Below are 16,819 nucleotides of genomic sequence, written 5' to 3'. Positions count from 1 at the left end.
CGCCGGAGGACCCACAGCCGGTACCCTCATCCTGCCTCGCTGATGCTGCGGGAAAGCCCAGGTGAGCTGCGTTCCGCGGTCCTACCCGACAGACTCACCGGGACGACGGCAGAATGCATCTCTTTCCCCTGGTCTCTTCCCAAGTCCCGCCTTAGCTTTGCTGGGCCGGATTTCCCTTTCCTCTTTTCCTCTGTCTCCAGCTTCTAAATTTTTCCCCACTTCACTATCTGCTATTCATCTTCTGCCTTTCTCACCTTGTCTCTTCTTTGGTCTCTTTCCTCTCACTTTTTATTTCCTCGTAGGTTTAATATTTGATGGTGGTTCCTCTTGCAGTCCTTTTTTTTTTTCTTAAAAAAAAAAAAATCCACAATTCTGTTTTTTTCGTCCTAGACAGACTTTGTGTGTGTGTGTGTGTGTGTGTGTGTGTGTGTGTGTGTGTGTGCGCGCGCGCTGTACTTCTTGATTTCGTGTCTCCACACATGCATCCCTATACTCTATTATCCTCAACAGGGTTTGTGCTGAACGCTATGTAAGAACCACGACCCAATCCCAGATGTATTTTCCAGTAGATATCCACAAACATCTGGAAATGTAATTCAATGCCTGTTATGGGAAAAAAAAATCCATAAATGATCAAATTGTGTATCTCCGAGTTTTCAGTTTTCAGGGTTAGCAGAAGGTAAATGCCTGGCTTTGATAGGATACTGCGTTTTTTTCTTGACATCATTTTCTTCCCTAATAGGCACAGACAGCGCACCAGGAAAGCCGATCCTTGCAGTAGCATTTAGGGGACAGCTCCAACCATGCGTGCCTTCCACAAGCTGTGCTTGTCAGATTCTGGGGCACAGAGGGGGGTGGTGTTCAGGGCCTGGTTGTAGGAAGACAATGGGAGCCCAGGACTGCTTACCGTTTTGTCTACATTATGAAGGAGGGTAAATGTGAAAATATTTCATGTCACTTTCAAAGATTACCTTAGATCCGTTTTTAAAAGAAGAAACCTAGGAAAGCCAAATTGTCAGGGAGCCAAGTACATCATGTAGATCGAAGCTATTTCTGATGCTTCGTTGAATATTTAGTCTTGGCAAAGACATAATTCTATGTTTAATGGTATTTATATGTCTTTATATCGAAAAGGACATACAAAGCATACACTAAGTTGCTTGTTTTCGAGCATGTTAATTACAAATTAAAGCTTGCAGTCTTGGCTTCTTAGAGAAAAATTTAAATTGGCCTTGTAGTTTATTGTGCTGTTTTATGATAATTTAGCCTGTTTAACTTTTTTATTGATACAGAAAAGGAAGAAGTAAGCCACACAAAACTGAGCAGAAATTGAATCTGGTCAGTGAGGGTCATAGTGTGATTAGTGGAAGAGTTTTTGATGCTATACTAAAGGATTATGGGCAATTAATAAGAACGTGCTGGGACCTTTGACTTGGCAGATCGTGTTCTGCACTGGAGAGTTCAATTGTCTTGTAAGTCATTCAACCACTGACTCCAGTGAGTCTGAACTGGTAATGTCGATGGCAAAGGGGGTGCTTTTCAACTGACTTAGAATTCAGAAATCCAGGACTTGGCTAATTATATTTAAAACAGACAAACCATTAAAAAGGCATACAAAAAAGTGTCTTGAGTTTCGATGTTCTGAATTTCATTTTCCTTCATTATGTCGTGTGTCTGTATGAAAATGTCGATGCCCTTCTCTCTTTAGACAATGTTACTGTTTGAATAGAAAAGGGCCTTGTTGAGCAGCCTGGTAGATAAGCCATGCATTTTATCCTGTGACTGCAACCCTGGCTAGGGTAGGGCATTTGCTTTGCCTTTCTAACAGTACCAGGAACAGGAGTTTCCTTTATTGAGATCTTACACAGACCCCTGTTTAATCCAATTAGAAGCATCCTTAAGTGATATCACTATTCCAGTTTTACTTATAAGGGAATTAACATCCTGAACATTTGTCTTGGGTCATGCACGTAGTGGGGCTAGCTGAGACTGTAACTCAAGCTATGTCTTGGAATCTGAACCCTCAGAGCGAATTCAACCCCATATGTCCTAGCTGAAGGGCCACTCCAGACAGCACTACTTGTTGGCCAGTTGATAATGTCTATTGGAGTGCTTTTCCTTACTCTGTCCTGGCCACCTTTGGCCATGGCTAACTCTGGATGCACCCAGGAGAACCTCTGTGAACACTTGTTTTGTCCTCTGTGACATTGGCTCTGTTTCTGCAGATTCCTGGGGATGGAGGGGGTAATGATGTCATCTACCTCTATGTGGGTCCGCATGGCCAAGCTGGGTTAGCACTAGGTCAGGCCTCACTGTAGTCCTCACTGGGAACTGACTGCGTCCTGGGAACGTAGTCAGCTTTGCTGAACACAAAAGGCATTGCTCTAGATAGAACGCCTTAGCTGGATGTGGGAGCCCCAAGGAAGCCCCCATCTCTGCTTCTCCACGAAGGCCTAGAAAGCTCTTAGGTTTTCATTGTTTCCATATCCCAGAGCTAGGAGAGACCTAGAAACCTGTGCACACTCCGCTCACCATCCCTATACAAAGATGTCAGTATGTGGTTATACTCAGGAATCTTCCAAAAGAATCTTGGAAGACTCCGGAGACTAGAGACATCAGAAGACTGGGTGCACTGTTTTTGTTTGTTTGTTTATGCTTTGCTTTGTTTTAACTTGAGAAGCAAATGCAGGGGACAAGCTAGCAGGGTCCATGGTGTCACTGAACAGAACTAGTTTATGAATTGCAGCTGAGATCCATGAATGGAACAAGGGGGGAAGAAATGGCCTGGTTATTTGCTCATTCATTAGCAGGCTGTGTGCTACTTCCCTTGAGTTCTCAAGGAATGGAAGGGGGCCATGAGGTGACTCTGTCCCCTTGTGATGAGAGCAACAACAATTTGTCTACAAACTGGGTGCCGAGCCAGGTTCTTCAGCACTGTAGAGATACCAATCTAACTCACATTTATGACAACACAGTGAGGTGGGGTACCCAAATGTTCCCCTTTTGCAGATGGGAAAACAGAGGTCCTAGTGTGGGTAACAGCAGAGAATGTTGGAATCCAGGCCTTCTGTCCCTCTAGCCCGTGCACTTGACTTTGGTGATGTGAATGTGGGATGCCACAGAAGCTGGGACAACCGGCAAAGGCATAGACAGCAAGATTACATGGGAGAAAGTAGCCAGAGCCTCCCAGACGTTGGGAGGACGAGTGGGTGGTTTATACCCAAGAATGGGTAATAAGACTGGAGAAAAAATTAATTTCCCAGAATATAGTCCTTGCTGTGTTGGCCAATAGCAGCACACTGGTTAGTAGCTCCAATGGCAGAAAAGATGGGCCGTGGTAAGATTTCTACCCTGCTGCTTTGGGGATCCTGGTGTCAGACAGCACTCAAGAGCATGGGATCATCATGTAATCTGAGGTCTGGAAGAATGGTCTGAGGGTGTTGGAGTTTCATCTCTATTTTTCCAGGTAGAAGAACATGGAGTGGTTCTGAGCCATGTTTGTGCGATTCAGAGGTTGTCTTGTGGACACCGTAGTGAAAAGAACCAAGGTTGGCAAGAAAAGCCCTTTAGTGGAACACACACAATGGTGGGTCGATGAGGACCCGTAGAGGCTCAGGACGGAGAGCCCAGGATGAACCGAAGCTATTGAAGGCAGCCGAGGACAACAAAGAGTCTTTTCATAGGATGTTTGGAGCAAGAAACAAGGACTGCACAGACCCATCATTGCCTAGGGCAGCTGGCGTCTGAGGGAGGGGAGGGGGAGGGGCAGCTCCACTCTGCCCACATAACAGCTGGGCAGAGACCGATCCACAGGGAAACAGGGAGGTAGAGGCGCAGGTAAGAAGCACCGAGCACCGTGTGGGGTCAGACTTCTGTGTCTGGGATGTGGAACCATTTGGAGATGAGCTCCCGAGAGTGCAGTGGCCCTCTGAGAGGCGTAGGGATCAGGGAGACACAGATGCTGCTGAAGATGGATGAGGTTTAGACGTCTGACTCTGACCTTGGGCAAGATGCTAGCATCCAAGGAAGGGTTGAGCGTCCATTCGGGGGAGATAAGCACATGGAGGCAGCGAGGTTTCTGCAGGACTAAGTTTTATGAGTCTCACGTTAGATTCCATTTTGAAGGAGGGGCTTCCATCGGGGCAGTTTTCCTGGAGGGTAAAGGTGGGAACTGGGGCTGAGGGGGACTTTCAAGGGAACCCTGTGCACTTGCACGATTAATCCCAAGAAAGGCTGATGAATAGCCAAGTGCACACAATCACACTTACACACAAATCACACACAGCAAACGTACGTGCTAACACGTGCACACACTCACATAAACATATGCAGAAGTCTCACACGCATGTATACAAGCTCCTCTTCCTGTCTTCCTCGACTTAGTCACTAGTTTGCCTTTGTCTGCTCCTTTTCTCCTTATTTCATTTCAGTTCCCCCTTTCCTTCTTTCTCTTCTCCCCGCTTTAAGAACTGGGATGATGGCATGGATGGGGCCCGACGTTACATAGGTCGTCTAACTCTTTATTTGGGATTCTCCAGATTCACAGTGGTGTCAAGGCCATGTGGGGTTGAGCAAGATGGATTGGGGACAGATTGACAATGAATGTAGTTGGGCGGAGAGGCATGATGCACCTCCTGGCTTCTGTGACACTTATGTGAAGTCAAGCGCATGGACTTGTTGGCCTGTATGCACTTAGACCGAAGATTATCATGGCTGGTATGAAGCAGCTTGGTGAGCAGCTTTCTGTCCCACATGTCCCTGAGAAGAGGGTGGCCACATCTGCTTGCAAGCCACGGAAAGTTCTGGTTTCTGAGATTAGCTGTCTATGGTTGGAAGTGCTGCGTGAGCTGTGAAGGTCTCTGCAAAGGTGTAGTAAAGGCTGTGAACTCATGGAGTTTCAAGGCAGGATCAATGCAAGACAGGCATCACACTGTCTGAATCCAGCCGACTGGAGACGTATCTGAGATGAGAGCGAGAGGCAGAAGATGTGTTTTACTGTGCCACAGGAGTGTTTGTATATTTGTATATATGTTTGCACATGTATGTCTATATAGGTCAGTTCCCATGAATGAGTGTGTGTTTGTGTGAAAGTATATGTGTGTGTATGCGTGTTCTATGTGCATATGCATGTGTGTGTGTGCATGCATGTGTGTAAAAACATGGCCATGCGAATGTATGTGTATGTCTGTGTGAGCTCATGGAATAGAAACTTAGTGGTGGGGATTCAAACAGACATTCTATTACTTGAAAATTGGAGGAGTATTTAACTTCCTCAAAAAGCTGATGCTGGTTTAAGTTCTCTGGGGACTTCTGAAAGAAATGGGTTGGTGGGGGTGTTTGTGCTGTGTGCTTCCTGCACAGGGAGGCAGAAAGCAGCAAGATGATGTGGTTGCCCCATAAGCCCCAGAGTGCCAGTAAGGAGCCTAGCCACTTCCGGGTCACTCTGGCGTAGGGTGGGTCACTCCGGCATAGGGTAAGCTTTTCTAGCGATGAAAACTGTAGAATGCAGCTCCAGTCAGCATTGTGGCTCTGCCAGTATTCTGCAAGGAGATGGCTAGGTTCCCTTTCTTAGTTTTAAATCCAGATGACTAGGCCAATGATCAGGCAGTGTTCAAGCCTTGCTCCACCATCCCCTCAGAGAGCTTCATCTTCAATGTGCCTCCCTCACAGAATGTTGTTCCTTCTAGACCATGGCCCCTCCAGGGCATGGACAGAAGCCAGTTCACATGTAGATGCTCAGGGGTTTGATACAAGTAGACAGTTGACATGGGTAGAGGAGGAATGAGTGGGTTTAGTTGTGGAGCGAGTGGGTCTGGTGAGTGGAGACCAGGGAGACTGGAGCTCTAGACAGAAACAAGGCCAGGAGGAGAGTGGACTGTGCTCAATGTGATGTAAAGGCCCGAGAGCCCACATCCACCCTGCCAAGTGTTCCTCCAGCCCTCTGGCCACTTGTGCCTATAGAAGTTCCTGTCCCTCAGTACCTGAAGTGGCCTAGCATACCTGACAACAAGAATTAAAATCAGCATGCCAACCAGCGGGGGAAACTCAGCCCGGGTGAAAACATGTTAGGATGACCCAAGAAGGCAAGCTGGCAGGTGGTGCCGTTTACCCTGCTAATACAGAAGTGGCCACCCAATGCTCACACATGTGGGGATGGCGCCGAGCCACTGGTGCCACTGGATGGAAGCCTCCGTATGTGTGTTTGCTCCCACGTGTGCACACGTGAGCGTGTGTTGTGTTGACATTCTCCCTGAAAGAGTCCTGGAGGCACAGTCCCCAAGAGCTGGGTGAGGCTATCAGTTCTAGAACAGTCACAGTACTTAGGGTACAAGCAGCAAACATCAGCTGTGGCCAACACAGCAGAGAAGGAACTTATTAGATTATGGGGCAGGGAGGGTCCCGCCATCAGAGGGGCTGGCTGGAGACATGAACTGGAGAAAGACAGGAACTAAGTAGAAGTGTAGAACCCCAGTAACAGAAGCATATTAGACTTGGCTGTGAGGCAAGATGCTGGATTGCAGGCTGTCAAACATCGGCTCTATTGTCTGGCTTAGGAACCTTTTGGTCCTCACAGCACTTCCCGAGGGCTTGCCGTATGCCTCACCTGGGTGCCCTCTGGGGGCTATGGATTGCAGACACTGGCACAGGCCCTGTCTCCTGGGCCTGAGAGATCAGCAGGCTAGGAGAAGTGACATTCATCCAGCCCAGGGAAACCTGTACCCAGAGTCACAGCTGGACAATATTTTGACTAAGGTAGAGGAGGGCAGATGCTGACAGAAGCCATTCCTTTGCTTGATGAACAATCTCCTGAGGGAGCCTCAGGTCTGCACACTAGGGGACATCTGCAGTTTTCAAAGAAAATGGCGGTGAGTTATAGTTTCCACTGGGAGCCGAAGCCACTTCCAAGTCCCAGTTTAGTGATGAGCTCCCATAGTGTGGGAAGAACATCCATAGGATCCTGCAGTAGGATCGATCCCTCAGGAGTCTAGAGCTTTTGTCTTGTGCTTCTGCACCCCGCTGTGGCTGCCTGGTTACTGTAGGCACTTGTAACTGTGATCCTTCTGAAGCTTTCCTTTTGTGAATCAGAGAGTAGCCAGATCCAGGCGAGGTCAAAGCAGGGCCTCTCGGAAAAAGCCCTGAAGCTTCCCCACAACAAAGAGCTACCCTTCTTTCCTCTACCCCTGGCGTGGATGTCAAACCCCTAACTCCTAGGGGGGACTTGGGAAATGCTCCCTAGTGGGGACCAGAGTGGGAGAAAAGTGCATGAAACTCAGCAGCTGAGGCCACTGCGTGGTGTCAGCCAGTGCAGGGTCTACAGTGAAAAGCAGATCATGTATGCAGGCTTGGAAGGGAGTAGGGAAAATCTGGGACAAGGAATCTAAGATTGGTGCAGAGGGATCACGTGGAAGCAGGCAGGAGATGTGGAGAAATGTTAGTTTAGGAGACAGGGAAGAGAGAGAATGCTATGAGGAGCTGAGCTCACGAACGCACGAACCTTCCACACCATCACCGCCTGGTGCTGTGGCTCCCTAGTCTTTGAACACCGAGTCAGAGCCGGACGGAGATGCTGGAGACTGTGCACAGCTTCCTCCCCGCAGGGCCAGCTTGTTGCTGGGTGTCCAGGATCTCCTGTTTTCTGCCTCAGATCAGATCAGGCTCCCTTTCCTGTTCCTCCAGCCTCTGCGGCTTTGAGCCGGGCCTGGTTAATCACAGTAGCTGTTTTCTGTGGCTTCCCTGCCTTTTCCTGAACGGGGTCGTGACATATTATTCTTGTGCCATCGCTCCAAGGGTCTTTCTGGCAGGTACTGGTCTCTACCTGCTACTGGGGTCTATCTGAGCCACTCATCTTTTCTCTCCTTCTCTTTGGGACGACACCGTTCGCACTTCACAAACATCAATGTAAGGCTAGAGAAAGTGGGCTTCTCTGGTGTTGGTCTATATGGGATACTGAATGACCAGTGCCTGCCTCACTGTCTGTTATTTTTTCTTCCTGCAGAGATCAGCGGTCAAGTGCATCCAGTCCAGGCTTCACTGGGGACTTTCCTATCTCATAGCTCCTCCTGGGGGTAGGGACCAGCTCGTTGGAACCCCAAAGCCCTGTAGACAAATGGCTGCTGGAACATCCACCTTGCTTAGCCTGTCAGGCCCTACTGATCACATGGCTGAGGGCAAACGAGCTTCTCTGAGGCCTTCAGTTGAAAAGCGATGGAAGCTCATGGAACCCAAGCAGACCCAGCCGGGGATGCTCGAGAAAATGACCCTTGTGGACTCTGATGCTGCTGCTGCAGGAAAGGAGGGTCAAGATGCAGCCTACACGGACCTGAGCCTGTCAGCAGCACCAGACAAGCTCCAACCGGACAGGCCTCTGGCCTGCAAGGCGTGCACAGAGCAAAGGCAGAATACCTTCACAGAGCTGTCATGCCTCCAGGAGAGGCCAGGGGACATCCGGGCCCAGACAAGGAAGTCGGAGAACCCAGAAGGCCAGCTTGGCACTCAGCAGCTGCCCGTGAGTCTCCTCAGAGCCTCAGGTGATGGCACAGTGTGCCCGGTATGGCCAGGCGCAGCCCGGAGCGAGCAGAAAAGTGCTTTCAGAAAGCCAGCCAAGCGCCCAGCGGAGAAATCTAAGTGCTCCCCCATGCTTCTGGCTGTTGGAAGTGCAGACGACTCGTGGGAGCTCTCAGGACTCATCACCACTGTGGACATCCCATATTGGGCGCATCTGTCAACTTTCAAATTCATGGGTGATTTCTGGAAATTGCACACATTGTCACAGAACATTCTACTCTGCAATGCGTTCCAGGGGGCTCCTACACCATGGCTGGAGCACACCCAGGTGCAAGCACTCACATCCTCGGCATCTTCTGCCACAGCCTCTCGGGCTCTCTTGCCGCCCACGCTCTCCTCCCTGGGCTTGTCTACTCAGAACTGGTGTGCCAAGTGCAACCTGGCCTTTCGTCTGACAGCTGACCTGGTCTTCCACATGCGGTCCCATCACAAAAGGGAGCATGTGGGCCCCGATCCACATTCTAAGAAACGAAGAGAGGAAGTTCTCACTTGCCCCGTTTGCCATGAGGACTTCCGGGAGCGTCACCATCTTTCCAGGCATATGACTTCACATAGTTAGCATGTGGCAACGGAGAAAACTGATGTCCATAGTTTCCAGTAGGAAGTGGTAAGGCACAGGTGACTCCTGGCCTGTGCTAAGAAGGTTGTCAAAGACGTCTCCGAGACATTCCTTTTGCTTCCCAGAGATGAACAACTCAGTTATAATTCGTCACATGTCCCAGTCCTTGTGTTTTCCTGGAAAAATCAGGCATTAAAATGATAAGCTTCACTCACGGGATGGTAGGACCCATGGCTCAGGGAACAGGGCTGCTCCTGACTCTGTCCCTGGTACTCTGCAAGGAAGCACACAAGCATGACACCCTCGGCTTTGCTGGCAAGCAGGCCTGCATTCAACTTGGGCTTCCACTGTGAGCCCTGACCTTGGACATGCTCCTTCAACTCGGTGACCCTCCGTTTTCTTGTTTTGAAAGTGGTGTGATCGCAGGATGTCATCAGAGTACTGAGGAAGGTGTTGTTTGGATAGTGGCCGGCTTGCTCCCCAGTGCAATGTGAGCAGAAATCGTACGGATCATTGCTTGCACTAGCCAGCTACTTTATTCCTGAAATCTCAGGGGTGAACAAACATCGTGTTTCTCTGCAATAAGACTGGAGGTAGCGTGGCTTGGTGGACTCGGCTCAGGCTGCGTTGAAATCTAGGCCCTTTTGCTGCTGGATCATTATGCTGGATATGGCAAAGTCAGAGTGCAAAATGCCCAGAAAATGGGTCACAAGCCCAAGTTTCCCTGGGCCAACACAAATCCAGGCCTAAAGTGGCTGAGTGGACAAGTGGTCTGGCTTAAACCATAACGAAGGAGTGGGGGCTAGTAACTCCACCCCCCTGTTCTCTGGGTCTTCACACCATGAATGCGTGAGAAGAGAGAAACAGACACTTATTCTGCATGACCTCCAGGTGCCACCCTTCCTTGAGGTTCTGAGTAGGGCAGGAAAGAGCAACTGGAGAACACTCAGAATGAGGTACCCAGGAAGTACTTCATACCCTATCATCTACCCCCCAAAACGCTGCAGGACATAGACAGTGAATTGTCATCCTACTGCAGAGGAATTTAAACTTGGAAATGTTAATGACTTTCCCAGTGCCACTTAGTCAGGAGCACTGGCAGAAGAACAAAATCCCATGAACCCCCAGATCTGAGCTCATGTCTTGTTCAGCCTCTGCATGTCTGCTTAGCTAGCATGGTCACGGAGCATACTGAGGAACTTAGAGGCTGGTCTCCTTACGTTCGATTTCAACTTAACCTTGCTACTTTGCATGATGCACACATGCTCATGCATGTGCATGTGCTTGCACACACACACACACACACACACACACACACACACACACACACACACACCACTCTTCTCTTGAGCACTTTCCTCCATCCTGTATACTAAATAGCCTATCAATCTATTCTGTTCACTGTAGCTCTCCTCACAGGAATGAAAGGGAGTTTTTGGCATAGTTCCGTCATCTAGAACAACGCAGACATACAGTATCTGTTGAAAGAAAGAATAAACGTATAAGTTAATGAATGAATGATCTGCCTGACTCTGGCTTTGCTCCTGCCAACTCTTGAGTTGGCTTTGGGGAACAGGAGGTGGCCATCTGTGAAAAGCACATGCACGCTTACCTCGGGCTCATGCATTGGCCTGCGAGTTCTAGGCCGTCTCTTTGAAAGGGGACCAGTCCCGTCGCAGCATACAGGAGATGCTTAGAATTGATGTTGACACAACTTGGCTTGCAGCCGGATTTGCAAGTTCAAATGTTTAAGAGCTCGAGACTTAGAACTTGCTAGTGACACACTCCCTCAGAGTAAGCATGCTGGGCTGCCAGGCATCCCCTGGAAGTCCCGCCCCCTCTCATGTCTTCCTCCTTTGTGTCACTTGCTCCTCCTGGAGAGAAGCCATGAAGCCACGACTTCCCAAGTTATCTCTTTCATAAAGAAATAGTCTAGATATCTTCAGTTCTCAAAATTCATGGGAAAACTCTAAAGTGGGCCTTTGGGAGGCTGGATTAATGTCTTTATGGGTTCCAGACGGCCAGCTCCCCACTTTCTCTCTGAGGACACAGTTAAAAGGAGCAAACTCTGAACTAGAAAATGGCCCTCACGAAAGATTACATCTGCTGACACATGTTCTCTTTGCGATCCAGAACCGTGAGCAATAAATTCCTGTCATTTGTAAGTCACCTGGTCTAGGGTATTGTGTTATAGCACCTGTGTGGTCAGGCAGCTACCCACCACAACTCAGTTACGGCTTCTAGGGGTGTAGGATGACTCAGTAGTTAACAGTGTTTGCCGATCTTCCAGAGGACCCACCTCGGGTTACCACAACTGCCTGTAATTCCAGCTCCAGGGAGTCAATGCCCTGCCCTCTTGTGGCCTCAGGGAGCACCTGCAGACACGTGACACAACCATTCCCACTACACATACACAAAAATAATTCTTGGGAAAATTAGGGCATCTAAGAAGTCCTCAGGGCAGGGGCTACGGCTTAGTAGTAGAGCGTTTGCCTGGCATGCCTGAGACCCAAGGTTCAATCTCCAGAATTATGCAAAAGGAAAGAGAATTTGAAAATGAGGCTGAAGGAAAGCATTCTGAGATCAGAGCAACTTACTAGACAAGGTCTTTACCAACAACTCACACCCCGAGCACGCAGTGCTAAACCCAGACCGTCCTTGAAGTTTTCTTTTTAGTATTGTCTTTAGCTTGGAAACAATTAAAAACCATGCAGTGCCAGGTCCTAATTCTGAACTTGTTACAGATTCCTGGAGCTTTAGGTGAGGGGTCCTAAATGTAAACGACTGTATAATTAGAAAAACAAAGGCAGGTGAAGGAGCCAGGGCACAGACATGGTGGTGGCACACGTTGGCCGCAGGCTTGTCATGAACTTGGGCAGGTCACCTGGGGAAAGCCGTGTAGAATACAGACTATGAGGGGGTGCAGAAGGCCAGGAATTAGTGTCATTGTCAACTAACTCAGCTGCTGTTTAAACACAGACAGGCAGACAGGTGCAGGCTTTGAGCTGCTGCATTGGCCAGGGGTCAGGCCTGGCCCTCGGAACCTCACTCGTGGCCTCTGTCCCCATGGGTTCTGGAAGAGAACTGCTACTCAGGACGAAAGTGTGAGAAGGAAGCCCAACTCCGGCCAGGGCCTCCTTTCATCCCCTTGGGAGGGATGGCGCCCCCTAGAGGCATCTGTAAGCCATTTATCCAGACAGATTTCACACATCCTCACCATGTTCACAGTTTTTATTTTTTTTTGTTTTTGTTTTTGTTGTTTTTTTGTAAGTCACGGGATAGGTCTAAAGGTCATGGAGTATAAAAGTTATGAGTCCAGTAGGCCACTCCCCCTCTTAGGAGAGAGTGTTTGGAGATCAGTTTTGTATGCGGGATGGGAAGGAAAGGATTTAAATTTTAGCTTTACCTCTTAGATACATCTGTGTTTCTCAGGGCTGGAGGCAGGGGAGCTCTGGTGTCTGTCTGGTCCTCTTCTTATGCTACACTCTCAGATTAGTGGATCAGTGTCAAAGCCCAGCCAAGGTCTGTAGGTCAGCAGGCAGCAGCTAAATCCCCTAGGAACCAGCTAGGGGTAGACAAAATGCCCTCCTGTGGGGACTTGAGGAAGAGCTTCCAGGCCCAGGATTTAATACGCCTCATTTCCTTTTGTTGTAGTCTGGCAATGTGGGTGGCCCTGAGCATAGAAGGGTGAGTGAGACAGGAGATGGATCAGGAGTGTCTCTCCGGTTTTGGCCTATCCTCAAGACAGGGGCTCTGTGGGGACCCCCATTTTCTCTCTTCACCTTCCTTGTTTAATGGGGAGGTGATCCCTGATGTCTCCTGCTGGAGGGAGTCAGTCCATACTCCAGCACCTGGGCACAGAACCCCAGCCTACACTGCCAGGTCTAACATGGCCTTGTTAGGGATGGAATGACATGGTTCCTGTCCCTGGAACAGGGCCAGCAGGCATGGGCCTCCACAAATGTCATAGGTGTTAGGTTTGTTTGTATAATATGGTACATACTTTTGAGTTCCTACTTAAAGGAATGTCCTCCCTGTTAATGTTAATGCTCCGTGAGAATCAGAGACAGCACGAGTCATAGAGACGAAGGTGTGGCTAATGTCTCAGCAAAACGGTAAACGCTGGGACCTTAAGGCTGTGGGAAAAACTCTAAAATCATGGGTATAAAAGTAAATAATTCCTCAACTATGCAAAAATAAAGGATGCAATATGAACTGTATGGGGAGCTCACCAATCTAAAGGAACAGAAGAAACTATACTAGGAGACAGCTTGTCAGAAAGATGCTAAGGAAGGAGAGGGAGAGATTTAGGGAGTGGTGATTGAAGGAGATCCCACCCAGCTAAGTTCGTTGGTTTGTTCGTTTGTTTATGCTTACAAAGGCAGACAGATTCCTGAGTTCAGGGTTGGCCTGGGGCAGAGCAAGGTTAGACCCAGGTGTGGTAGAAATGGTAATTTCAGAGCAGGGTCCCATCTGGGCAGCGTAATCATCTGTGCTAACAGAGTCAGGAAGATTTCTGAATTCTTTTGCAGTGTGTGTGTGTGTGTGTGTGTGTGTGTGTGTGTGTGTGTGTGTATGCTTGCTGTGTCCTAAGAATCAAAGGACTGGTTCACCAGATGCCAATCCACAAGATAATCAAAATGAAACCTGGAGTAAATGACTGGATTGATCTGTGAAATAAAAGACTGGGCTTATGATCTGCAGGAGATGAGTTACCCAGAGACATTTTTAGAATAGCAAGGGAGAACTGTCTCAAGCAGAATGAGAGAGAGAGAGAGAGAGAGAGAGAGAGAGAGAGAGAGAGAGAGAGAGAAATCTGGAAAGCTGTCTTGAGCAGAACACAGGCCTCCACCCTGACCCATGATCTGACTTTGAGTTGATTGTTTTTGCCGCTCCCAGGCTCCCCACGCAGAACCCCTAAGCTGAGGCTGGTCCTTGACGATACACATCCTCTATCTTGCCCACCCTGGACCTGTGGGACAGCCTCTGGCCAAGGCAGACCGTGCCATCTCCCTAACCCTGCTCTTCATATCACTGGGGCCTCTCTGAAGCTCCTTGTTCTGCATCATTCCTTGCACGGTGTCTGGCCTGGCACCTGCCCCAGGAAGAGAGACAAATACACAGAAGGTGGTAGGCATAGCAGGCTCTGCATTCTGTGTTTGTAGCCAAAGGCCTCCAATTTGGCTGCCCAAAGTGTAGTCTGGGCTTTGATAGAAAGTAACAGGAGTCTCTTAGCCATGTCTTGCCCCAGAGTCAGTTTGCTGTCCTTCCAGGGCTCTTATAATCCACTAACTGTGCAGGTGATGGGAGACCTGGATCATTAGAATCATCTGAGCCCTCAGGGGGCGTTTCAGCACCCTGGACAAAGGTCAAGGGAGTTGTCCCAACCTTTTCTGTTTAGTCTTAGGACCCAGGAGTGGGGTAGGTAAGTCTGTCTCATGAGAGGAATGTTATTAGAGAACAGTGCTTTCAGTGATGATCATTCTCTTACAGCCCATAGATGAGCAAAAGGCTGGAGAGAATGTGCAGGCACCAAGCTGGGGCCTCTAGCCAAGGGCAAGCATGATAGATGCTGTCAATAGTGGTAATGTTAAATATTAACTCAACAGATTCTGATGTCTGTGTGGCAGAGGGGCCCGGGCAAGAGAGGGTGCTATCTTGGGTGTCTTCAAGTAATATATAGGTGAGTCCAAGATGATAAGTTGGGGACAGGAGCTGCCTTGGGTCAGGTAGGGCCTTAGAGTATAGTGGTAACAACTTGAGTCATGGACACAGAGTTTCTAGGACGGTGTGTGTGCGTGTGTGTGTGTTGCTTCCTTTTGTCTCTTTTATTCATTCTAGTCTTGTCTCCAAGCAGGTCCTGTCAGAAGCTCACGTGCAGGAAGGCTGGCTTGTTTTGCTATGCAGAGAATATTAATCACTTTCAAGTTCAATTTCCCTTCCCAGGCCCAGGCCGAGACCCAGGGATGCTACTGACTGCAGTGGAAACATTGGGATTTTCAGGCAGACAGATTTGGGTTCAGGTCCCACCTCGCCCCTCACCAGTGGCTCCAGGCTGCACTATTCTCTGACAGAAAACAGTCTGGCTGATGGGGCAGGAAGGGGTTTCTGAGAAGAGCCTGGGCTGCTCCTCAGAAGAGTGACCCAAGGGATCTGGCTGGATACTTGGGAGAAAAAAATAGTGTCTTAGTCAGGACCAGGGCTGAAGTCATCCTGGAGCTGTCTCCTGAGGATGCTGCTGGCAGTCTGTGACCACCCACCCTGGATCTGAAAGGACGCTGATGTGTAGGCTCTCTGGTCACTTGGTCCAGATTGAATCTTTACCTAGGGTTCCTCTAACCAACTAAAGTATAATGTCTCCCCACGACCAGGAAGTTGGGTTTCTAAGACATCAGTTTTGAAGTAAAAGAAGAATGACAACGCATGTTGGCTGGACCTAGGATTAACTGTGTTTTTTCACAGATGTCGTATCTACCTTCCTCAGGGAGACTGAGGCCCAGAGAGTGAAGTATGTTGCCTGGAACCTCACAGATAAAAGGAGGCTGGACTGTCTTCCTACTCAGGCAGGCTGACTCTAGAGCTAGGCTCACTGTTTCTTAGGAACTCTCTCCCATAAGCAACCCAGCTGGGAGTGAATCTCCACAGAGCACAGGTGCTGGGTGTGTGGCCCCAGGCAGGTTTCCAAGCTCCCTGCACCTCAGTGGCCTCCCGCATGAAGAAGGGTAACGGTGGCTTGTGCGAGAACACAGAATTTGCCAAACACCCATGGGATCTCTGCCATCTGCTGTCCCCAGAGCTCTTGGTTGCAGGACATAAGCTCAGGTTTCCATCCACAAACACCAGAAGTGTCAGACAAGGGGAGAAAAGACGTACAGATGCTATGACTGCACATGCAGTGCTGTATTTTAGGATAGTAACTGCTACATCTGAAAATAGGGCTATATGCTTATCATGAGAACCTAGGGAAAGAGCAGAGTATTAAAAAAAAGAAAGAAATACCCCTTAAAAGTCTATTACTAAGGATTTAATTTATGTTATATTGCACACACACACACACACACACACACACACACACACACACACAGAAGAAAGAAGCAGGAGAGGAGAGGGGAGGAGGGAGGTGGGAAGGAGAGGAGAAGGGGAAGGGGAGGAGATTCCTAGAATCTAAATGCTTAAGCCCTGTAGAGAAGTCACACATACCTTATAAGGAGAAAATTAGGGCCATATCATACAGATTATCACCAAATCCCCCACCTATGATCTTACTTGAACTCTCGAGTCAAGTCCTGCAATGGTATCTTGCCCTGGGCAGGAAAGAGTCTACATAGGGTCAGTTGAAGGGGGCCCCTGTAGACGTCCTGGAGTTCTGGCGGGTGTACGTGGGAGTCTTGGGTGTGGGGCTGCGTTATCTTTGGAGAGCTTTGCCGCTTTATCAGGCCCTGGGCAGCCACAGCCTTTCCAGATGCCAAGGCTGGACCATACAGGTGCATGGTCCTTCTTTTTAAAAAATCATCTTTAGTTTCCAGAGTAGTTGGGAACAAGCTGTATGAATTCCAGGGCACCAGACAGGGGTCTTGCCCCCACCGTCCTCTCTGGGCCCTGGAACTCTTTCCCTCAGATAAGGTGTCTGAGGGCTGCAGGCGGAGGGCAATGTAGACTTGAGTCCTCTTAGTCACCATTCACACGTGGTGGCCA

At 49.0% G+C, this 16,819-nt stretch overlaps 1 protein-coding gene across 1 annotated transcript; it reads left to right on the top strand.

Annotated features, from left to right (window-relative positions):
• Zfp488 (zinc finger protein 488) lies at positions 1–10,643 on the top strand. Its single transcript, NM_001399139.1, has 2 exons — positions 1–61; positions 7,997–10,643. The coding sequence occupies exon 2, from the start codon at positions 8,108–8,110 to the stop codon at positions 9,122–9,124; it is 1,017 nt and encodes a 338-aa protein (NP_001386068.1). The 5' UTR covers positions 1–61; positions 7,997–8,107; the 3' UTR covers positions 9,125–10,643.
• Positions 10,644–16,819: the final 6,176 nt, after the last annotated feature.

The sequence above is a fragment of the Rattus norvegicus genome, chromosome 16 (genome assembly GCF_036323735.1).
Source record: "Rattus norvegicus strain BN/NHsdMcwi chromosome 16, GRCr8, whole genome shotgun sequence".
In the NCBI taxonomy this organism is placed as follows: Eukaryota; Metazoa; Chordata; class Mammalia; order Rodentia; family Muridae; genus Rattus; species Rattus norvegicus.
The sequence above is the reverse complement of the archived record's forward strand: the minus strand, read 5'-3'. Positions and strand labels throughout refer to the sequence as shown.